At 42.4% G+C, this 24355-nt stretch overlaps 1 protein-coding gene across 2 annotated transcripts; it reads left to right on the forward strand.

Moving 5' to 3' along the window:
- The first annotated feature begins 495 nt into the window (after positions 1-495).
- frmd4bb (FERM domain containing 4Bb) lies at positions 496-23796 on the forward strand. Of its 2 annotated transcripts, XM_034590155.1 has the most exons (25): positions 496-720; positions 9750-9815; positions 11129-11223; positions 11313-11405; positions 11717-11801; positions 12234-12290; positions 12382-12404; positions 13530-13613; positions 13736-13801; positions 14013-14070; positions 14150-14236; positions 16252-16328; positions 16487-16625; positions 16720-16861; positions 17070-17203; positions 17397-17513; positions 18448-18676; positions 18763-18816; positions 18942-19089; positions 19282-19449; positions 19649-20433; positions 21310-21448; positions 21800-21919; positions 22902-22934; positions 22971-23796. In XM_034590155.1, exons 2-23 carry the CDS (start codon positions 9750-9752, stop codon positions 21915-21917), a joined length of 2964 nt encoding a protein of 987 aa, XP_034446046.1. In that variant the 5' UTR covers positions 496-720; the 3' UTR covers positions 21918-21919; positions 22902-22934; positions 22971-23796. The 2 variants fall into 2 exon arrangements, with proteins under 2 accessions (XP_034446046.1, XP_034446047.1); XM_034590156.1 differs by lacking the exon at positions 21800-21919.
- Positions 23797-24355: the final 559 nt, after the last annotated feature.

Consider the following 24355-nt stretch of genomic DNA (forward strand, 5'->3'; position numbering starts at 1 on the left):
GGGTCCCGGAAATGTGGCTGTTGTCATGGTGACAACTAATGAGAAATCTAAATACTATAACCTGATGTCATGTGATACAATGAGACTTCCATAAATTAAATATAGTGCTCATGAATGTTTTAAAAATATTTGGAGATGAATAAAAACAATATTGCATCCACAGATCACGATGTCTTTGCTTATAGCCAAATAAAATTACCTTATAAAACAATGTGTAGACACTATGTAATTAAAGATTGGTTTATAATTCTCGCTGCTGACACTTGAACAATTGGCACAACAACAATTTTTAAAGGAAAGTGAAGGATGCGGAACACAATCAGCCTTCAGGCACCACACTTGATTATTATGGGGTTTGAGTGTGAGGCTCGCCGGCCGGCAGCTGCTGGATGAGAGGGAGGGAGACAGGGAGGAGGCAGGGAGGGAGGGAGGGAGGAGGGAGGGAGAAGGGAGGGAGGGAGGGAGGGAGGGAGGGGATGCGGGGCTTGTTCACATAATAGCCGGCGGGTGAAGGCGTGGTGAGTGTGGCTGAATACGAGGCGAGTGAGTGTGTGTGTGTGTGTGTGTGTGTGTGTGAGAGAGAGAACCGGAGGATGAACATGGACAGCGGCTGCACGGCGGCTCCCCTCCCTGGCTAAAAGCAGTCGGGGAGAGAAAGCTGGAGCTCCACCTCATCACTGCCTTGAAGAAGGGATTGTTAAAGAATAAAGCAGAGCCAAGGTAAGAAGATAGATGATTATGTGTGTGTGTGTATATGTGTGTGTGTATGTGTGTATGTGTGTGTGTATGGGTGTGTGTGATGGAGCAGCTTCCACCCGCCTCACTGAGGAGCTGCGAGGAGACAAAGTAAAACCGCATGAGATCCGGAGACATCAGTGAAAAAATATCCCAGCAGCACGGGTTCGTCTCTCCGCGGCCACTCTCCTGCTTCTCCCACCGCAAAACACCAGCACCGTGGCTCCATCTGACACATCTGGAGCAGTCAGTGGGTTCAGGTGGAAACACCCATGGGCTGCACGGCGGCGGTCTACTGCTGCTGCTGCTGCTGCTGCTGTAGCTCACTCATTGTTCTCCCTGCACAGAGCCAACTGGCCCTGAGGTGGACAAGTCTCATTGCAGGAGGCACATGCTGATTGGGGAGGATTAAAGGAAAATGTGGAAATTATATCGTTTGAATGTGTGTTTGTGTTTAAAAAAAAAAGTCAAAACCTGCTAAGCTGGGGACTGTGTGTGAATCTTGCTGTGATGCATTGATTGACTGGATGAATCATCGTTTTGACCCTTTCTCAGCACTGATGTGAATCATCCCCGTCCAAGACATTATTCATTTATCTCTGGACATGCTTATGGCTTTTTTATACATTATTTCCATTTCCTATAATTGTACGAGGTTGGTGACATTTGGGGACACAGGCTTAGCATATTTAATCAAGATTAACAAGGACTAGTTGCATATGTTGATTGGGACCAACTGGTGACATTTGGTGACCACAGCCGAGTACATTTAATCAAGACTATATATATCTGATATATCATTATCATTAGTATTATGATATATTGCTGTTTTCTTACTATATCTTTTACTTTGTAAAGCACTTTGGTCGACCAAGTTGTTTTAAATGTGCTTTATAAATAAAGTTGACATTGACAAGGACTAGTTAAGGCCTTAATATCCTTGTTACCTCCTCATCAACTCACATACATGCAGTGTTGTGTTCTGAACAAGGATGAGCTGTGTGAAGATTGACATTGACCTGCTGTCATCTGGTGAGTTGAGGGAAGAGACGTCTCGATGTATTTAAAGCACCAGACGTGGTAAACAGGAACTGTTGTTGCAGCGGTTTGCGTCTGGATGACACACACGTGCCCACTGTGAAACTTTGTCGCTCTTCCTCTTTGGAGCGGAGGATGTCCTGTGTCATCCATCAACACAGTCCACTCATGTGACAAACTCTTTAAAGGTTGATTTAAGTCACATTTCTAGGTTTTAACGGGCTTAAACAGAATCAGAAAATAAAAACATAATTCGGTTTATTTATGATTATCGTGAACACCCTGACTTGTTTGTCAGAGAGTCGGAGAAGTCAGAGATGCTCCTCTGTCTGTTTGAGTAATGTCTCAGGGCTCAGCTGGCAACCGTCCACCGAGGAATCAAAGCTTCCTGAGACTTTGGGAGAAATGTGCTGAAGACAGGGAGGGAACCGGCTATTTCTGGACAGTAATCTTGTATTCACACACTTACCACAGAGGGAATAAATCTGATAAATGTAATAAGGTGAAGGCTTCGAGCTGAGCAGCCTCACGTTAGCTGGCAGGTGGATTTGAGGCGAGAACTTTGTCCTACACGTCTGCGTTTTGTCCTGAAAATGAAAACCGGTTTCAGTCCACCAGCTGATCCTTGTTAAAATGATGCTTCATGTGAGGGTTAAGACAAATGAGTATGATCTGATTGGGTCTGAGTCAGCGTGGTCACGGTACCATGATTTCCACGCAGGCTGCAGACACTGCAGATTCTTGGGATTCTTCGCTCACATCGTGTAATTTGGTCATGTTCCACTTTCTGTTCACGTCCATGCCTCAGTGCCTCGTCCCTGAGCTCTGCAGAAAGTCACTCCAGGTAATTTTTTTGTAATGAAACTCTGCAGTTTGTGATTTCAGGACTGTCAGTGGGGAGAAACCTATGAACTGGTGGCAAAGTTCTCAAAATTGGAAGAGTTCACTTCTCACATACTAAAGTCTGTCTGTTTGGAAATGAGCCATTTAAATTTAGCTCTGCTGCTGCTGTTTGGTCTTTTAAACTATTTATAACCAAGTAACGTGATTTTTAGGAAGAGAAAAGGTGGCGAGTTTACCTCTGGATCAATCCGTCTACTGAGACTGATCCAGAACACACATGAATCGAGGAGTTAACATGAGAATACAAACACGAACTTCTACTTTTAGATCACTCAGTTTAATTCGACATCTTTGGAAGGAAGCCGATGTAACACTGACAGTCATCTCTGATACAGCGGAAGATATGTGAACAGCGGAAGATATGTGAACCAGTACTGCTCAGATTACATGAAATACAGCACAGATATATTCAGTCATGATTCCTGGACAATTGTTGACCCTCTAATTTTAACTGTAGCATCACCAAATGTCTTTTTATGCTAGAAATATCAAATTATAATGGATGAATTGTTCTGAGTGAACTCACTTAAATTACCCAGACTCATCGTCTATTTCAGTTTGTATGTCCTCCCTGTGTCTCCAAATTGAGAGTAGGTATGAATATGAGTGTGAATGGTTGCTCGTCTCTATATGTTAGATACCCTGGTCGCCTAGTTAATAATCGGAATAGAAAATAATAACAGTATTATGATTCTTACTGAGCACACATATATATATTTGTAAAAACGATTTAGAAACGGGCTGTGACGACTCCTCGAGTGCTATCGTCAGGATAAACTTTGCACTTGTTGCACTGGTAAAACTTAAGCAACTGCAAAATCCTCAATACGGTGTTTGTTAATTTTGCATTGTCATGTGGCAAGAACATTAAGTTTTCTCTCGGGCGTTTTTAAATATTTAATCTCCTATATTAGACGAGTAAAAGTAAGAAATATGACCCATTGAAGCTTATTAAAATGTACTCAAAGTGTAGATATGATTGATTTTATTCAGAGATGTAGGGATTGAACAATTGTTCTGTCTGTTAACCGGGACGTCCACTGAGATGTCTCAACAACTATTACAATAGAATACTTATATCATAGAGTATGGAGATTATTCTTTAATAGAGAAACCTAATGCTAGCGTTTGGGCCATTTGAACATTTTGAATTTCTCCCAGAAAGTAAATACTCTTCGGCAGCGATGAAAATCTAACCACTGGACCTTCATTCGATTTTTATACCTTATCTTCTTTTTTCATTACACTCCCTCAAGGTCGGTTCTTACGACAGCAGCTGAACCTCCGAGCGTCAGTGTCCGTGCAGCTCTGGAGGAAACATGAGGCGGTAAACAGAGCTAAGGCTCCTCACTTGAATATGCATGGCCATTCTACCGCCATAGCATTACCATATTAGAGACCAGCACGAGCAGATTTGACCACTACTGTCACTGTGGCCGCTCATGAAATATTGTGGTTTATGTTGCCACTTGTAGGACGGCCAAGAAAATATGTCACATTGTCTTGCTACAGACGTTTCTTCTCGCGGTGGGCATATGAGTTTGTTCTGCACGATGACATCATGCCCATGAATCAACCCCCCCCCCCCCCCCCCCCCCCCCGTGATGCAGCCTGCCCTTCTTATATTGAACATCTACGGCGTGAGGAAAACAAAATTAATATTTCTCCCTGGTGCTAAATTGTCCGTAATATCCCGAGCTCCTTTGTGTGCGTATCACAAACAGCCAGACTGGTTTGACAGATACCTCATGACCGCTGACAACATGAGTCATGATGTGATATCAGATGAGGAGATAATCCTGTGCTGCGTCCCTCAGACCACCGCCTCGAACCACCTGGCTTCTCAGTGCCTGGACTTCTCTCCCCTCTGGCTCTAATGTGGGCCTAGGATCTTTGGACAGGATTGGTTTTAATAAGACCAAAACGAGGATTTATCAGTTGATCGATCGACCGATTATTTCACGGGGAAAATGATCTATTTGAGTCAATCTGTCAAGTCTTCTCAAGTTGTTTGTTAGCCTGAAGCAGAGATGAGGAGTAAACTGCAGAGGTCTGGTGTCCCTCTTCTCTCTGAACTCTGCAGCCTCTGATCTTTTTCTATTTTCAAACCTACAGCCTGAAATGACGCTGCCTTAAGTGACATCACTATAGGCAGGTAATCAGACCTCATGCTGCTTCATCTGCATCAGAAGACTTTACACAACTCTTTACCCCCGGGCTGTATGAGTAAAATTTGATTGATTGATACTTGATTGATTTCCACATGTACAATATATATGCGTAACATCATTGGAGTTTGCCTTTCATCCTTCACCTCTCTGTTGTTACCAGTGAGATTGAGGTGACAAAGGTCACATACAGATCAGGTTCAGCTGTAAAACAGGATCTGATGATTGTGCATCGTCACAGAGGAAGATTTCATGTTCTGAAAACACAGAACTTTCCCTTTAGCTTCCCTTTAGAGCCACAATGTACTGGATGTCACTTCCTGTCAGGTCGTATGTTTGTAGCCACTTGAACTCACAGGAACATTTTATTTAGATTTCTCTGGGCTCCAAGTCTTTGTCTTTACATTGATAGATTCTTTATTTATACCATGAGGGAAATTGTCAAGCTGCAGACAAAGGGAAACAATAGAATCAAAATTATAACAGCTGCTGCTGCAGAATTACAGACTTGCAGAGGGAGAAATATACAATATAAGCATTGAGGACAACTTTTAACAATTAAAAATAACAATATTAATCAGGAATATGGTGCAGTTTAAGAAAGGTTGGGGTACAACATGAATGTACTGTGTCTCTGCAGTGTGTTGTGGGGTGGATGGGATGGATTCTCCATGATGGAGAGCAGTTTGTTCAGTGACCGCCGGCTCCACACAGACTCTCCAGATCTATGATGATGGTCCTGGACCCTGTGAATGAGTTTATTGATGCTGCTGGGATCTCTGGCACAGCCGCTGCTCCTCCAGTAGACCACAGCTCATTAGATCTCCAGCATTTTAATGCATCTAACCAAAGATCTGAGTGTCCTCATCAACCAAGTGTGAGGAAATCCACGAGATAATGACAATCTGCACAGCTCCTCTCGAAAATGTGAATTAAAATATGTTTAACTTAACGTTTTGCTTGGGAAGATCTTTAATTCATGATAATTTCCGTGTTTTTACAATTGTGGTGTCTTCAAAGCAGCATGTGAGCACACAGAGCAGACACTGACGTGTGCGTGATACCAGCCTCCATCAATAATGCATGAAAACGGGAAACTGAGATAAGACGGGCTGCAGTCTGGACATGACATTTAACCAGTGTGACGTATTAAACACTGACACTGACAGTTTAGGAGACAGAGAAATGCTCATTGTACATTCTTAAAAGCTGGATATGGAATTGTTTTTCATCGATGTCTGCTCATCATCAGGAGGAATAATCTTTGTTTCTTTGTGGAGGTCACAGCCGCACCCTCCCCAACACTCTACTGGGGTAATTCGCATATAACAAGCTGTCTATGAGCCGACCTCAGGCTCCAGACTGGTTCCAAACCTGCACCCTGTGGCGTAGTTCTCATCCAGCGCCTGTCCAGTCTCTGGAGAAACCAACACAAAGACCGACAGCTCTTTCTTCTCCCGTCTTTCTCACATGAAGAAGGTTCGATGCTCGTCTTGACCCCAGAGGGTACAGAGCCGGCCCTTCACTGAGGATGAGTAGATGGGTTTGGTTGACTAGGCAGCGCTGTTTGCTCCACTAGCTCAGACACATGCATCATGAGATGCCCAATGAAGGTTTAAATTGTGACCGGTGTGCTTTTGTAATCATTAACTTCACCAACCGAGATTGTATGTCTGTTAGTTTGTAGGATTATTCATAAACAACTGGACAGATTAGCTCGGAACATAGTGTCAGGATGTGGCCAGGGAAGAAGCCTTTAAATGTTGGTGTAGATCCGGATCAGGAGGCCTTACATTGCACTATGTTTGCTAGTTTGAACTCCACGAGAAGCCACGCTGCTGATTTGCTTCTCCTCTGGAAGAGAACGTCTTATCCGCCCTCTAACAGATTCAAAGTGAATGGGAGACACAGGTTCGCCACTGCTACGTTAACGTATGTGTGACTGTGACCTTACATGGAAAGATTTTTATCCCTATAACTGATTAGCTCGGTTTGGAATAGCATAAAGAGTCGAAACAACCCAAAGCTGGTTCTGTCCAGTGAAAATTGATTTCCCAGAGAATAATCCATGAACCCTGATTTGAAAAACCCAGGCATGTTTTCAGGGAACTGATATTTATGTGCGAAATCGAGATCTAGTGAATTTAAATGTGGTTTCATGAGGCGAATGTTGGGCCTTGGTGGAGGTATTCCTCTATACTGAGCTGCGTAGTTGAGTATACACCAGTTTTATATCCCAGTCTGTTCAGGTCTAAGCTCTTCTTTTTTTTATGTCTGTACATTTGATGAGTGTGTCACTGCTGAGAAACTGCAGGGTTAGTCAGGGTTGCCGTGCGTCTCAGTCAGATATAAATAGCAGTTCTTGTAGAAGCTTATAGCTCCCAGGTGATTAATGGTGGAGATTCCCCTTAAAATCACGGCTCCTTCTTCCAATCATTTCATTTATGAGCCCGAGTCATCCCAGCTGAATTAGATGCTCGTCTGCTGAGCTAATAGCTGCTTCTGAAAATTCCTCAGTGGTGCGTGTTTGTTCAAGTGGCCATTTTCTCCTTATGAACTACTTCCTCGTAGAAGAAGAATAATCCCTGCGCCATCTAGTGGCCGGCCCCCTTACTGCACATGTCAGGCTGGAGCAACAGACACACAATTGTGTGCAGTTAAATTTAATTCAAGCGCAAAATCAATGTAATAATCCACTTGTTAAGAGTGGTCACTCTCCACATTAATTGGATTCATTGAATATGCACTTTTAATTTAGATCATGGAGGGAAATTTATGTCTCTGGCGATAACAAAGAAACATTATTCAGGGGCTGTAACTAAGTGCTCATTAAAACAATACAGATGGTGTCATTTAAAGCAGTAACCTGGGTTTGTTTGTGTCTATTAGGTGTGGATCTGGATCAGGGGGTATAGATGCAGGGATTTTAGTTTCACCTTCTGTTAAATAACGAGATATGGAGTTTTTCTACATTTTTGGCCATTTCCCCTAGAGAATAATTCATGGCTCTTAATGAAAAACAAACCAGACACATTTAGGGAATTGATATGTATGAGCGTGTGCAGCTTGATTGAATTTACAGGGACTGTTGGGCTTTGGCGGAAGCTTGCGCTCTACTGAGAGTCAATCTAGTTGTTTATTTGTGCAACGTGAGAGAAGAGTGAATGAGAATTGCAAATGTAATGTGTAAATTAAAGCATCTTTGTCACTTTAGTGGGACTCAGTTCAAATTTACAGGAAAGGGAAGCAAGAGACACCTGATATCCACATTCAAACTCGATCAGCCACAGAATAAAATGAGCTGCAGGCAAAATAAACTGTATCAACATACTCAACTGCCTTATATTAATCATTCATACTTCTGGTCTGACCTGTGTTGTTCATATTAATAAGCTGTAAACCCTAAACTGTGGTCAGGAGTCTGACCCAGCCAGCCCTCATTAAGTCAACTGCTGATTTCTCACAAACTGACCACACTCTGTAAGCCGTCCCTGCGAAGGCCCGGCCGCTCGGCTCAATAACTCGGACAGAAGTCGCCGGTTAATCCCGAATGTCTGTTGCTGCTCAGTCAGAGCGAGCAAACCTCGTGTTCCGGATCGAAGAGGAGACTCGTGTCAAAGGATGAAGTCTGGTCAGGGATGCGTCCACACCTGCACTCTCCCTGGAGAGATGTACCAGGTACAGCAGCTTCACTACGAGCGTTACAAGCTGTGATCAGCCCCATTCTGTCAGATGAGGAGGCTGTTGGATCTATCCTCTGTGCTTCTTTAAAAAGTCTGTGTGCAGGTTTTTGTTGTAAAAGTGGTTAACCTCAATCTGTCATTTCTACCGGCTATTTGATTTATCTAGTAAGTGGTGGTCTCTGTGTCTCCGGGCAGGTCAGCCTGACTCTTTCTCTCTACGAAGGGCATTGTGGTTGAAACGATCGTGCACAAGCAAACAAATATGATTTCCCCCCCGATGCAGAGTTTAATCTGAGATGAGGTTTTGCTTTCCTGCTATAAACAGTCGCATGGATGGAACTTGATTCGTGCTGTGACAGTTTTATTGTTTTGGGTGAAACGCCGGAAAGAATGGAGATTTTGCAGTGGTGGTAGAAGTACTCAGATAGAAAAATACAAGTGGACATTCTTTTGAATACACGTAAAACTGTCTTTTACAAGTACAGCAAGTTCATAGTAGTATGAGTAAAATGTAATTTGATCAAAGTTCTCATGCATAAAAATACCCCCTGTGTAAGTTCTGTTATTGTATATTAAACAGTTTTACTATTATATTTGCATTAATGTCTGGATGTGAAGCTTATTTGACCTATTTGCATATTATATGTATATACTGTTGAATAGTTTAATTTGTTGAAGTCCGTCATATTATATATACTATACTATATTTTGTGTTGAAATCTTAATCTGCAGTAAATAACTGAAGTAACTAGTATATAGTTATATGAAATGGAAATACAGTATACAAGTACCTCAAAAAGTGCATTGTTTCATTCCACAACAGGCAATTTGTTTACTTGGATGCTGAAAGACTGAAAGAGTAAAACTTTAGTGTGAAAGGTTCGAAGTTGAAGAAATCCTTCCTTTGGTCGGTTGCCATGGCAACAAATCCCAAGACAAAGGTTTTATTGTCATTAACAACGTCAGTGTTTTTTTTTTACTTCTTCTTGAAAAGGGTCACTGTACTCGCCACCGAGGCCTGGGATCAGTTTGCTGATAGTAAATATGGCAGTTTTGCCTCAACTCTCTTTCTTCTGCTCTATATTCTATGGTTAAAACACCAACATGGCTGAAGCAGTAAAAACATGACTGACACACGAGATCCTCATGTTCCCTTGTGATGATGAACAGTTTGTAATCAGTGTCACGAGCCCTGAACCTCCTCGTCTCTCTCCTCCTGCAGATGACTGAGGGCAGACTTTGTCAAGTGCAGCTGCTGGATGACAGGAAGCTTGAGCTGCTGGTTCAGGTACGAATGCTCCGGATTCAAATAGGCTCTGGTGATTATTTTCATTCCAACATGTGTGATGTATATGGTTTGTATGTATATTGAGCTTTTTCTGAGTCTTGATGATCACTTAAAGCACTTTACAGTACAGTTTTGCCATTCATCCATTCACACACACATTCATACAGTGCATCTATGTGCAGCACTTTCTCTCTCGTACATCACTGCTGTCAGGGGCAATTTGGGGATCGGCATGCGGAATGGGGTGGATGGGGATCAAACCGCCGACCGTCTGGCTTTTGGACGATCCGCTCTACCTCTTTAGCAACAGCTGCCCACAATGTAAAAGGACAGACCAACCGATATTGATTTTTGGGGGTCAAGGCCAAGCCAATATGAAGAAGTAAAACATTTATCATTGATAAATCGACCCGTATGACAGAGAAATGTAAATGAGGCTTGATATTTTACAGTTTAACCATAAACTCATAAACAATATAAAGTAAAATGATAAACAAATACAAACAAATATGTGGATTATTTATTGAGAAAGTAAATAGAATCTTTTTAGGTAAAAGTATTGTTTCTGCATTGTTTATTCTGTAAATTCAAAGTTTAAGGATGTATTATTGTGGCAAACATAAACGCAGATACTGACATGTCTTTAAAAGGCTAATGACGGTTGATTTTTAAATAAATCAATGATAAAACTGCAGACAGACAAAGTAGAAACTAGAAGTAGAAACTATAACTGGTGGAGATTACAGAGCATTTAGCTGCTTAAGAGCCAGATATTTCACTGGGGAGTTGGTGGAGACCAAAGCAGAGTTAAATAAGAGTGACGATAATGTTGTTCCATAACTTAAATAGGCACCTGTTTACTAAGGAGTTTATTATATTAACTTTTAAAGGATTTAATATGTCAGTGTTATGTTCACAGCTGGATTCCAAGTGGCCCCCAAAAATGTATATTGCAGGTTTAAAAGTAACATAATATAGATTTATCTGTATGTAATGACTTGTATTTCAGTGAGAATGTATTAAAAATGATGAAGGAGGGTTGAAGGAATTTTCCTTCTATTACATTCCCTCAGAACATTTGATCATACATGAGCAGCCTTGTTTAAACACTGAGCTTCCTCTCTCCCATCCTGCCCTCCAGGCAACCTCTCTGTCCAACAGAGGAAACAACAGAAGAAAGAAAACATTTTCTCAAGCATCCGCTAGACATTAATCAAGGAAATTGTCTGAGTCATTTCACCTAATATTTGAGATTAAAGTCAGCTTAACTCTAAATCCCCCCCCCCCCCCCCCCCTCCCTCCCTCCCCTCCAGCCTAAGCTGCTGTCCTACGAGCTCCTCGACTTGGTGACCTCCCACTTCAACCTCAAAGAGAAGGAATTCTTTGGACTCGCATTTTCCGATGACAAGTATGTAAATCGTTCCATTTATCTCTCCCAGCGGCCTGAATATTTGCCGATGTCCCCTTTCTGATGCCTGCGTGTGTTTGCTGTTGCAGTGGTCAGCGTAAGTGGCTGCAGATGGACCGCAGGGTTCATGAACACGACTTCTCCAAGAAGCCCGGGCCCATCACCCTCAACTTCCTGGTCAGGTAGGAACTCATCTCCTCATGCAAAGCACAAGCTCTCCGGCAGGGGGCGCTATACTTTGTGGACACAGAGTTTTGGCTGTCTACAATGTCCACAGTAGTTTTACTGTGAATGTCTTAAATATGTATGAATGTCTCCAACTTTCTTTTGGTCCTCAGACTTTTCCCCCCTCTCACCTACACCTCACACTGCGAACACACACTCAGCAGAGATGAATGCAAATGTAGGATTTATTGAGCAGCAACAGCAAAATGACAAGTTTTCTCAGTTTAACAAAATTTGTTGTGCGTGCGTGTGCTGTCATCCGTCACAGGTTCTACGTAGAAAACATAACGCTGCTTAAGGACATCATAACGGTGGAGTTATTCTTCCTGAACGCAAAATCTGCTGTCTACAATGTAAGTGTTTTTCTCTCGTTGGTTTTGTGGTTTGAAGCGATGATCGGGCTATAGTTTGTCTGTGTGTGTGTGTGTGTGTGTGTGTGTGTGTGTGTGTGTGTGTGTGTGTGTGTGTGTGTGTGTGTGTGTGTGTGTGTGTGTGTGTGTTTTCCCAGCACCAGCTCCCTGATGATTCACTGTCTCTGGACCCTCGCAGCACCTCAGCTCAGTGCACAGTGGCTGCAGGGCACAGATTTCTCACTCTGCTGGCTGGAATGTAAAACAGACAGTCTGAGAAAGTAGAAAAAACACAAGGGTTGATTTGAAGAGGTTATTGTAGGGCAACGCAGAGGCGCTTCTTTGTTCGGATGTAGGAAGCTTCGTCCTCATGCACCACGTGTTCTGCATCCTATTTATTTATTTATTATCCCGTTGATCTCTTGTGTTTCTCAGGGGATCATCGAAGTGGAAAGTGAAAACGTCTTCAAATTAGCCGCAAATGCTTTGCAGGTCAGTGCTTTTAATAGATGCATATACCGTCCATACATTAATGGGATGTGTCTGAAAGCATGTGATCTAATCAGGTATTTTCTATCACTAGGAGGCGAAGGGAGACTACACAAGGTAAGGGCACATTATCAGCTTGGTAAGAAGTATTTAACGGCAGCAGGACAAGTTAATAGTGCGCTCTTAGCAACGGCGCTCGATAGATCACTTGTTTCGGTGCAGACAACAAAAATCAATAGTAGTGTTATGTGGGGCTTACCACGGAGTGCAGAGAAGCTTGCACCAGGCAACTAATGAATCTCACAGTGCTGACAGAAGCCGGAGCAGAGACACCTTCGCAGAGCAGCTCAGACGCCTTTTGATTTTATATATACTTGTAGTGTTCCGACTAAATACTGCAGGTCTTTGTGCAGGACACCACCTGACTGTGACCAGCTGCTGAAAGAAGATGGTTTATGAATATGAGCATCTTTGTCCCTCTGAGTAAAGTCTTTATAGTCACAGTAGATTCTAAGACCATTAGAGAATGTCCTTTGTATGTTTCAAAGCTACATGGGGGAGTTTATAAACAATTAATAGCTACACGTTTTAAGTATTAATTATGTGTACACAAAGCAAAATACATTTTTTTATATTTCCTTACCAGAAGTGTATTCCTTGCATTGTGGATGAAGGCTTTGAAACAGCATCTAGATGCTCATGTTGGATAATGCACACAAAACGATGAGGGTAGAAACATTCATCATGCGTAAGATACTTGAATAAAAGTAGTAATACTGCAGTGTAATAATAATAATAATAATAGTAATAATAATCTTACTCCAACCTGAAGTCTAAATGAAATAAAAGTACTACAACAAGTATTATGGGCAAAATGTACTTGAAGTGTTAAAATGTAAAAGTACTCCTTGGCCCCTTTGCTGTTTCATTTTATTTCATATGTTATTATAGGTTTGATATTACTAATGCATATGAGTCTTGCAAGTAACTTTTTTATTGAGGTATTTTATGTACTGATTGGTAGTTTCGTCATGTTTTATAAACTGATGAACCTGATCGAGTTATTTCACCTTGTAGATTAATTCTCTGAAGTACCAAGTCCAAGATTTACTTCAGAAATGTTGGCTTCAGGTGTAAAATAGGAGATTATTGAAATACTCAAGTAAAGTAAAGTATAGTAGTTGAGAAGTGCATTTATTAAAGCATTTTACGTTTATCACAATCTTTATCTTTCTGTTTCAGTGATGAAAACACTCGAGCTGACTTGAAGAAACTTCCAACTCTTCCCACCAAAGTACTAAAGGAACATCCATCTCTTGCATACTGGTACGCTTACAGGAAAATAATTAATTCTTAAAAACATGGTGATTATGGCACAGAATGAGTTGATCCGAAGATGTACAGCTGTTCAAAGTGTAAGCAGCCGTCTTCTTTATGTGCCGTTGCAGTGAGGATCGAGTGATTGAATATTATAAACAGCGGAAAGGGGTCTCCAGAGGACAGGCCATTGTGCAGTGAGTATAAAAAAAAAGAAGAAGTGAAGTTCATTAATCTTCCTCTCACCTCCATTAGTGCTTCCCACACTCCGGCATCCGCTTTCTTATAATCTGATAGAAATCAATAGCTCCTCCTCAGCTGCAGTCCCATGAATCTCACTGATCACTTTCCCACTGCTCTCCTCACATTTCCAAGGTGTTACTCATGCAGAAAATGCTTTTGTTCTAGGTATCTGACATTAGTGGAGTCACTGCCCACGTACGGCGTGCACTATTATGAAGTTAAGGTAGGTCTCTGGCTGGGATTAACGGGAATTACACCTGAAACTGAGTCAGCCGTGTTTAAGGTGTGCTCTCCCTTCACAGGATAAACAAGGGATCCCCTGGTGGCTGGGACTCAGCTATAAAGGCATCGGCCAGTACGACCTGCAGGACAGATTAAAACCTCGAAAGGTAAACGTTTCCTCCAGCTCAGTGTCTCTAAGATGGCTTCTGCTTCTCGACTGTGGACATGATAGCACCGGCAGCGATTGGCTCTATTGCACATGAATCATCAGTTCTTATGAAAGGAGACATATGAGGCCTTTTATGTTTTTTTCTTTCCTCAAGTGTGTTTTGTAGTTTTTTTGTGTGTGTATGTAAAAGGTCGGTAACGTTAAAAAGAGAGAGCTCCTCATATCCTCACCCCCACAGAAAACACTCAAGCTCCCAAAGCCCCTGAAATGCCTCTTCAGTCGTCCAGCTAATACTTTTTAAACATGTATTTACAAACTACCTTAACCCAGACAGATAAATAAATATTAGAAAGAAAAAATAAAACAGTAAACACATGAAATATGTCAAAAAAATGTGTACAACATAAATCTAAAGAAGACAAAGGAAAGAGGGGGGATAGAGTTTCTTATTGTTCATTGAAAATATTGTAAATATATAATGAAGTCATTGTTATAATTCTCATTTTTAAAATGCATAACAACATTTTTACAGTCAAATTTCAGGCTAAGATTAGATTTACACAATATATGATCCTTCAATCGAGTCCAAAAAGTGATTGAATGGATACGATGGTAAAATAAGTAAAGTTAGAGCAGAGGTCGACTTTTCCTACATACGCTGTAATCGGTTGACCAATCACAACAGAGTGGGGCAGCTGGCCAATGAGAGCAGACTTGGCTTTATGAGGAGGGGGGCCTTAAAGAGACAGGAGCTAAATCCAAGGGGTTTCAGACAGAGGCTGAAATGAGGAGCTGCAGCAACGGGCAGTAAGAGGGAAGATGTGAGATGTGTTTGTGCCGGCAGTTCAACCTGTTGAGTTTTTATTATAAAGTGTGAACCTGTATTTCTTGTTCCACTGCTGTTGTTTTAGCCTGTGAATCTAATTGGAGAAACACCCATGTGAGTGATGCTTTAGCTACGCCATCCGGTCTGTTACTACAATATGTGGGTGATTACAAAAAAGAGGTGAAAGTTCCGCACACATTCACATTCACTTACTGGCATTGTCTTCCTGTTCAATCCTGACAATCGGTCGAGGTGGTGTAATCCATTTTTGTCTGCGGCACGTCGAGGATTGTGCAAGCAGCCAGCTGTGTTCAGGCAGAGTGTGTGTGTGTGTGTGTGTGTGGAGGAGGGAGGGAGCTGATGATGTCAAAGGGAGAGGGGGCTGGATCTGGGTGTTATCCTGTGTGTTCTAACTGAGAATACCTGAGGAGACAAGTCAGGAGCTGACAGTGGACGGAACAAAGTACGTGTTTGTGTTGACAACCGAGCCACCGAGGATTTAAATACTTACATTTGTGGGACTTGTGATCATCATACTGGTAAGACTGGATACTACACTCGTCTGGTCAACTTTACTGCAGTTTTTTTTGTGTGTGTGTGTGTTGTTTTAAGTTTTATTTTAAAACTCATTGAACAATCGTTTCCTCAAACTCGCTGCTCAACGTGAAATCCTCTGCATCCACATGTTTCTTTCAACCGTCCAACTCTGTGTCTCATTCGGATCTTGTCCAGACACACAGAGTGAGTCACTCACCCAAACAGCTTGTTCATACAGTATGTGGCTGCTGTGAGGGGTGGACGTGATGAGCCATGGAAACGGTTGTGTGCGGTGATGAGTCTTTGTGTAATGTCCCCTTGTGGTGTTCTCCTCTCTTAAACACCTGCATTATTGCAGACTTGGCATGTCAGACTGTAATGACAGTGCATGGCACAGTCTGGTTTTCTTTAATGACAGTGGCGGAGACAGGCCAGTCAAAACACCTGCACTACTCTTTATATTTTATAATGGTTTATTTGACTTTGAGTCGGGATGATCGATGAACATTTTACCAGGACTGAGGGAACAAGTGGACAGATTTCATTAGTCCTGGTATTGCCTCACCTCTTATCTCTGTGTATATCATGTTGTGAAAAGCCCTAAATCTATTTATCTAATCTGAAATTAATTTAGTTGTTTCTATCTTCAGCTCTACCAGTGGAAGCAGCTGGAAAACTTGTACTTCCGAGAGAAAAAGTTTGCCGTGGAAGTTAATGATCCACACAGGTGAGTTGCAGGAGATTCTCCTCAGAGTATTAGTACAAGTTGCTCATTCTGCCACTCTTACTTTTACTGATCCATATTTTCATCTCACTGTAGCTTTTTTATTATTTATGATCAAACCTCCAGCTCAGATTTCTTTTGTGCCGTGTTCTGTGCAACAGGAGAGCGGTAACCAAGCGCACCTTCGGGCAGACGGGCCTCATCATCCACACATGGTATGCCAGCCACTCTCTGATCAAAACCATCTGGGTCATGGCTATTAGCCAGCACCAGTTCTACCTGGATAGAAAGCAAAGTAAAGTAAGTGTCCGTCATCAGCCAGTGCCTGGTGCATTTAATTCTGACTTATCTATCGTAGAATCTTTGTTTGAAGTGGTGCACTTTATTCTTTTAGGGAAAATTAGTAACAGCAAGGAGTTTGGAAGAAATTGCCATGGATCTCACGGACCACGGAGGACCAAAGATAAACAGACTGGCAGACGCAGGCCTGAAGAATAACCTAATAACAGCCAGCAATGGGAGCCTGGTCTCTACAGGTGGGTTATAATTATTACAGTTCAGGCAGCAAGTGCATATTAAGCTCATGTTTCTATAACAAAAGTGATCAAAGTTACAATGATTAAGCTGTAAAATATACAAAATGAGCTGCTCGTGGAATATAAAGCTCCTCAGTCATATCACTTTATTACATACACTGCATCTTTGGAAATGAGGATATAAACGGTCAGATGATTCTTTTCACAGGATCCGGAGACTCTGAGATGAGTGAGGAGCAGAAGAAAGAGAAACTGTCTGAGCTGAGAAAAAAAGAGCAGGACATCCAAGACATCTTGGCCAAGAAAACAAAGGAACTGAAAAAGATTTGTCTGCGAGAGGCGGTGAGAAATTATCATTTTTAACACTTCTCCTGCACCGTGTCTATATCTTGCAAGGCAGCTGCATTCAATCTGCTGAACTCCCTTTATTAAACTGTGTTGCTGTGTGACCGGGAGATTAATGGATTCTGCTGTTACTCTCAGTTCATTAAAGTGTCGAGGTGACTTGTTGTTTCGGGTGTTTTTTTTTCTGCAGGAGCTCACTGGCAAGCTGCCGCGGGAGTATCCCCTCTCCTCAGGTGAGAGGCCGCCGCAGGTCAGACGGCGAGTTGGCACCGCTTTCAAGTTGGATGACCTGTTCCCCTACAACGAGGTTCGTGTTTAACGCTGCACTTAAATCAAATGCAGCAGCAAATTTATGCCGGATCTTCTTCTAGTTCTGTGTAATATAGCAGATTTTTTAAAGGGTGATTCTAAAGGTATTAACATTTATTTTTATTGTGAAGAAAACCCCACAGAAAGGTAATAAACATAAAGTAGTTCAGAGTAAAGCCCAACCAATATCTTTATGACAAAGTGATGTAGTTGAGGTTATTTTACAGTGTAACCATAAATGTTATTATGAATAACCATAATTAAAAAGAAAACACAAATACAACCAACTATATGCAACTTGAATTAAGAAAATATAACCTCAAATAATAATAAATAATAATGCACATCCTTTCTGCATAGTTTATTCTGTTTAAAAAAAATATTCATCGCATATCTGTGAACATTTATGATAATACCGATATGTCTCACATCAACTTTTATTGGCCAACTTATAAATTGGTCAGGCTCTAGTTCATAGCTGTTTTCTGCTGTGAGTGACAACCTTCCACTGAGTTTATCCTATTTTTTGGTAGCGCACTAAATCTGCAGATGAAAATAATCCCCAACAAATATGCTTGTTATTCCTGTTGAGGAAATGTTTGCTAAAAGTGCTTAAAATTAAACTTCTTATTCCCGAGCAGAGGAAGAATGGCCTTTGGACTGAGAACCAGTAGTATAGTGGAATTTGTCCTTTGAGGAGAAATATATATATGTGTGCTCAGCTACCAATTTACAGAGTTTGACAGTTTTATCATCTGCAGCTTATATAAGAATAACTTCCATAAGGTCCACCTGACACGAGACACAATTAGATCCATTTTGGAACACATTTCAAAGTAATAGGGAAGTCAAATGTCTCTTCCTGAATACATTTGATTTAAAATGGAATAATTGTTAGTTACTGGTGTCTGTGCTGCTCATGCTCTGTGCAGGATCCTTTCCTGAGGAACCTGGAGAGCAGATTCGCGCTGCAGCAGAAGATTGTGGAGGCAGCGAAAAAACTTGCAAATGAGTCGGAGTTGTGCAAAACAGTGAAGAAGAAGAGGAGAAGAAACTGTCTGGACGCCATGCACAGGCTCCAGCAGATAGAGGACGAGATGAACCAGTACAGGATCAAGAAGGGGAAGAAGCCCACGCAGCGGGCCTCCGTCATCATTGCAGGTATGGTGCAAAGCTGACGTGCGCGACTGCATTAATCACGAAGCTGTATACGAAATCATCACTGAGTTATTTTCCTCTTTCACCAGATGAACTCATCCGTTCAGACTGCAGCTCCCTGTCGAGTCTCCCACTGGATGATGGTGAGTCAGACATCACACGTTGGCTTTAAAATCATTTTAGTAATAATAACGAGTAAAATAACCGATATATATAAAAAAAAGCAAGTGCCACTGTTTTCTTTACCCTGTGATGCTTTTGTGTGAAGATGACTCAGACAGCGTCAATCCGAGGCCGCGGTCAAGGTCGGTCCAAGGCTCCCCTCAGCTCAGTCCGATGCGCTCGCTGGGGGCGGATTATGATCTGGATCGACAGGGATGTCCGAGGGAAAATCACAACAGCAAGAACCACAGCAGGTGCGGAAACAGATGTGGCTCCCCAGTCTGTTTGTTGTTGTTGTTATTGTTTCAGTGAGGTGTAACTTGTCTCTGCAGCATTTGATTTTATTTGCAGCCCATGATGTATCCGTCATGTTTGCATCCTCGTTCCTTCCCTCGGATCTCACCCCTTATCATTTTTTATCCTCTCCTGAAACCACACCCTTTTAGATTAGCTTATGAAGGCCAGTCGGGTTCCCACTACTACCAGAATCCAAGAGAGGTCTCCTCCACCCACAGTAGTCCCTATAAAACCCTTCCCAGACCTCCCAGAGATCCACGCAGCATGCCTCCCACCCCGGTTATGACCCGCAATGCCTACAGCAGCAGCCAGCTCAGGTGTGATTTCCTCTCCCCAGCACTGCCAAACCCAATTTCTTTCCTCCTCCTCCTCACTGCAACCCAATCCCTGCTTCTACCCAACCTTCTACCAAGCTCTCTTACGAACCCCTGCTCTGTTTTGTACTGACACATACAGAAATATAATCATATAGCACTGAATTCCTTTGTTTGAGAAACAGTTGTGTTCCTTCTCCAGGTCGGAGGGGTCTCCTCATTGCTTCAGGCACCGCAGCGGCAGTCTGGAGTCGCAGCCCCAACTAAGAAAAGACACTGACTCTGAGAAGCCGGTGTTCATCTTGTCACACGCCCACCGCAGCAACAGCACAGAGGTGTTGGAGGACTGCTCCTCCTACACCAGTCAGTCCAGCCTGGACTACTCCGGGGCGGCCAACTCCCACTACAGTACACTGGACTCCCGCACCTCCACCATGCATCGTCTCCACAGGAAGGTGGAGGTGTACGGAAACACCGGGAGCATGCCCAACTTGGTGCAGCAGCATTCTGGTTGCAGTTACTCATGTGACACCTCAACACACTATGCACCGAGTCCCTACTACGTCACTGACTACGCCTGCTCGGACATTGAGCCGTACTCTAACGGTGCCTACGTGTATGAGAACGAAGTCGAAGGCCACTACAACGTCAACCCTTCCTACCAAACGAATGGGTATCACGGACATGACAGATTCAGGCATTACAGCAGTGACCGGGCAGATGGTCTTTCCCAGAATCCCTATGCGACAATGAGGCCGCCGCGGAACAGAGAGGGCCCCAGGAATGAGCTCCTGGCCAAGAACATGCAGAAGGCCCTGGTAGCGGAGCATCTGAAAGGCTGGTACCATCGCAGCAGGGTCCCCAGGGAGGGAGGGAGAGGGACGCTCACCGGATACGATTTTGACAGCGGCTCTCAGCTCAGTCTGGGCTACCAGACCATGCCAGCGGGCTTCAGCCACTCCAGCAGAACCACGTCCTTCTCCTCAGGTGAGACCATGTCCTTGAATTGTTTTTGTCTTTTTCATTAAGCTGTTGTAAGCTGTTGTCTATTACATGATAGAAAATAGCCAGTGATGTACATGCATCCTGTCAAGGGAGGCTTTTTTATTTCATATTCTGTTTGTTTGGGTTATATTAGTCTAACTTGCTGCTACATGCGTTAACGTGCCTTAAAAAGCTGCTAAAACACAAAATAGAATTTTATTTATGCACGTTACAGTGAAAAGTTTTCACATCCTGCATCCAGAACATGTAAAATGTGCCAGGATATCTCAAAGATAAATATCGAAAGACCTTTGATAAATGTATTTAACAACACTATTGTGTCAGAATTTTTTAACCAACAGGATTAAAAATACATTTTCTCTAAGGCATAAAATAAGAAAATTAACAATTTGTATGTATTTCCTGCATTTGAAAACAAGTCCATCTTCACACCTGAAGCTCCCATTAAAGGATTTATTTGCCAGTGATGTTTTGTGCACCAAGGTGTTTCCTCTGACCCCTGATAGAGAAACAGAGTCGCCATCTTAAATACCCACAATCCATTTTGAACAAATCATGTGATGTATCTGCAATACACAATATATAGGTATCATAGTAGCTATATTAATACACATACATAGAAACATTTTGTATTTCCTACACCAATATAGAGTAACACAAATATAAAGAAATGCTGAAATAAATCCTTATTTTGGTTTAAATTGAGCCAGGACTCACTTTATGTAAAATATAATGTTGCAGTATCATGTGAGGGTGAATTGTTTTGCAGTAGTGACGTGAAGCGGGACGCGGTGTTTCCAATAACAACAATGACACTCTAACATTAACTGGGTGTGTTTGCTTTTGTCTTGTTTGCAGTGTCCTCAGCGGAGAGCGCGGGCAACTGGCGCAATCAGCTGGCAGTGGGCATGACGGAGTACGACTCACCCGTCACACCTCAGTACCCTCAGCCCGGAGCCCACCCCTCGCCGTACAACCGCAGTCCGGCACACAGCAGGTGAGCGCTGCAGTCCACCAAACCTCATGGGTGCGAGAGGAAGTGAGCAAAGTCACAGATAACTGGGGGGTGGGGGGGGTTGTTCTTTCAGTTTAATTTCAAGTGGAAGTTCAGAGGATGCTGATCAGTTGCAGGTACAGAAGTCGGTGTCACTTGTGTCTGCTGCAGTTCAAGGCTTTGGATTTTTGTGCTGCTCCGCCTCCGCATGAAAGATCACGTTGTGTTTCTTTTGCACTCGCAAGAACATTTTTTTCTTTCAGTGCGAGCTCATAAAATAATAAAACCCTAAAGATCTCCTCTCTTTCTTCTCTCCTTCATGCCCTGACGTGTGATTAATGCTCATGTGTGCAGACTTTCTCCCGAAAGCAAAGTGTCTGACACAGTGCCTAAAAATTCAGAGACAGTTGAAGTGGTTGGCGCTGAGGCCACTAGTACAGATGAACCATCAGACAACCATTCTAGCAGTTAAGGGTGAGACACAGCGGGCTGTTACGTGTCGTGTTGCCAGTCATCTCCACTTTCCATCCTCATTTGTGTTTTTTCCTTTATAGACTGTTCAACTAAACCATTCACCTTTTCATAGTGTGAAGTGTTTGTTTTTTTATTCCGACACAGCATGATTGTATTTTGTCCAAAACGTGTCAGTCCTTATCTTTTACTCATCTTGTACCTGACGCACCAACCAAGCAAAGACATACCTGAAGTGTGTATCACTTGATTAATGACATTTATTCAACCTGAGGATGTCTGTGAAGGCTCTCAGGCATAGACTGTAGCTTCAAGGTTCAGTGTGTAGAATTAAGTAGAATGCTGTGTTCAGCACCCATAAACATATTGTGTTTCTGATGCTATTTGGGGCCAGAGCCTGTGATTGTGGAGATTCACATTCTTGACCAATCACAAGTCAGTGTCAGCTGTCAATCATGACCCCATTTTTTTTATAGCATCAGGTTAAATAAGTACCTAAAATGATATAGACCATTTTATGAGATAAATGTATTTCATGTGGTCTTTGATTTTTTAATCTGGCCCATATGCTAACATTGAGGAGGCAGGGTTTATGACCTATACTGCAGCCAGCCACCAGGGGGTCATCAAGATGATTTGGCTTCACTTTTGGGGACCTGTTCTCAGTCATCCCAGGTTTTTTTAACCAAAGGAAAGTTTAATCGTGGCAATCTATCTATTAGTTGTTGAAAAACTTCTCTCTGGACCAAAGTGACGGTTCAACAATTCAAGACTGACATCACTAAAGCTTTGGCGCGAGTTAAAAAGAGGGAATTTCCCATTTTACCCATTAAGTTGTTTGTACACCCTCACAAAGTCATGTCGACTATGATTTTACTGCATTTCCATTCCCCAGTTTGATCACATGATTCAACCACGTGCTCCATGTTCTCAAACTGTTGAACTACGATATATTTGACATATGCTTGTTTCACTTCCTGTTCAGATTTCACCTGGATGGAGGCTACATGAGCATCCGCTGAAGAGGACCAAATCAAACTTTGGCACACGTGAACCCAGGGCCAGCAGCACATGAAGGGGGATGAAGTTGGAACGCAGGATGCACACACAAACTTTTCTGGCTGCCGCAACTCTCGTCTCGGGGGGGTGTTCCATCCGTGGCAGCCTGTGTGTGTGCGCCTGTCCTCATGTTTAAAGTAACCTCTGAACACAGGGATGAGACTCTTGAATGACTTTCCCATGTGCCTTGGATTGGATGAATTGTACAGGTAGATGAGAAATGTGTCGAGAAACTTTAAGATGTTGCACAGACGCACTGGATTCAAACGCTATTGTGTATCAAAGATGGGAAAAAAAAGAGGCAACATGTGTTTTTACTGAACCCAACCCCGTGTATTTTAACAGGAACTAGCTACTGTCTCATACAAAAACAGTAGGTTATAGAATAAAAATGATTTTCACCACTTCAGACAGCGTCTCTGTGAAATATGATGAAATTCTGATCCAAATTGAAAACAAAGCTTGAGCAGTTTTTTGATCTTCATTAGAGCTGAACTGTGTATTGGATAAATTCCCATTTCTTCCTTTCTTTTAACATTGAATGAGAACGTATCATGTCAATATTGTTTATATAGAACCATTTGTTCACGTTGGTGCCGTAGTGTTTTAAGATGCATGGTGAGAACATAGATCTTTTGATAAGAACTTCTTTTTTTATGATAACAGAAGACCACTGCCGTGAACACCATGTCCATGACTCCTTATCCTCCTTTTCTCACATATTTGTACAGTCACCGTGTGTAGTGATATGTCGTTAGATGTTGTCATTAAATATTTTCCACTGGGAACACAGATGTGAATAAATACATGTATGACACAGAGACGGCTGCTGTCACTTTCTTTCAGGGGCTCGTGAGGGGGGGGTAAACAAGCAGCTCAGGTTCTGTTATTAAGTGAGTGAGTAAACCTTTAAAGAAATAGCTGGAAGGTTTGGGAAATTGATCTGGGGCTTTCTAGCAAATGAAGCCTGATTGATCGAGTTGGATGAGAAGATCAATAGAAGTCTATCTGGTGACAGCTAGTTGGTTAGTTTAACTTAGCAAACAGGGAACTGCAAGTTATTGGAGTGTTGCCCAATTTGCTCCATCAGGAAATTAAATGCCAGCTGAATAATTTTTTGGGACACAAATTAGATTTAACAAGTAAACAAGAACAGCGAGAGACATCCTCCGAGGCTCAACAGTCCCCTTATGAAACCACATTTTCACCAGATCCCGCTGTTTTCCATCAGTCCCCTAAACATGCCTGGGTTTTATTTTTCATTAAGATCAATGAATTATTCAAAATTCTGCATCCGCCCCCTGATCTGGATCCACACCAAAATTGAATGGGTTCTTTCTTTTCCCCGTACATCAACCTTCCACCAAGTTTCATGCTAAT

Source organism: Hippoglossus hippoglossus, chromosome 7 (assembly GCF_009819705.1).
Source record: "Hippoglossus hippoglossus isolate fHipHip1 chromosome 7, fHipHip1.pri, whole genome shotgun sequence".
NCBI classification, from domain to species: Eukaryota; Metazoa; Chordata; class Actinopteri; order Pleuronectiformes; family Pleuronectidae; genus Hippoglossus; species Hippoglossus hippoglossus.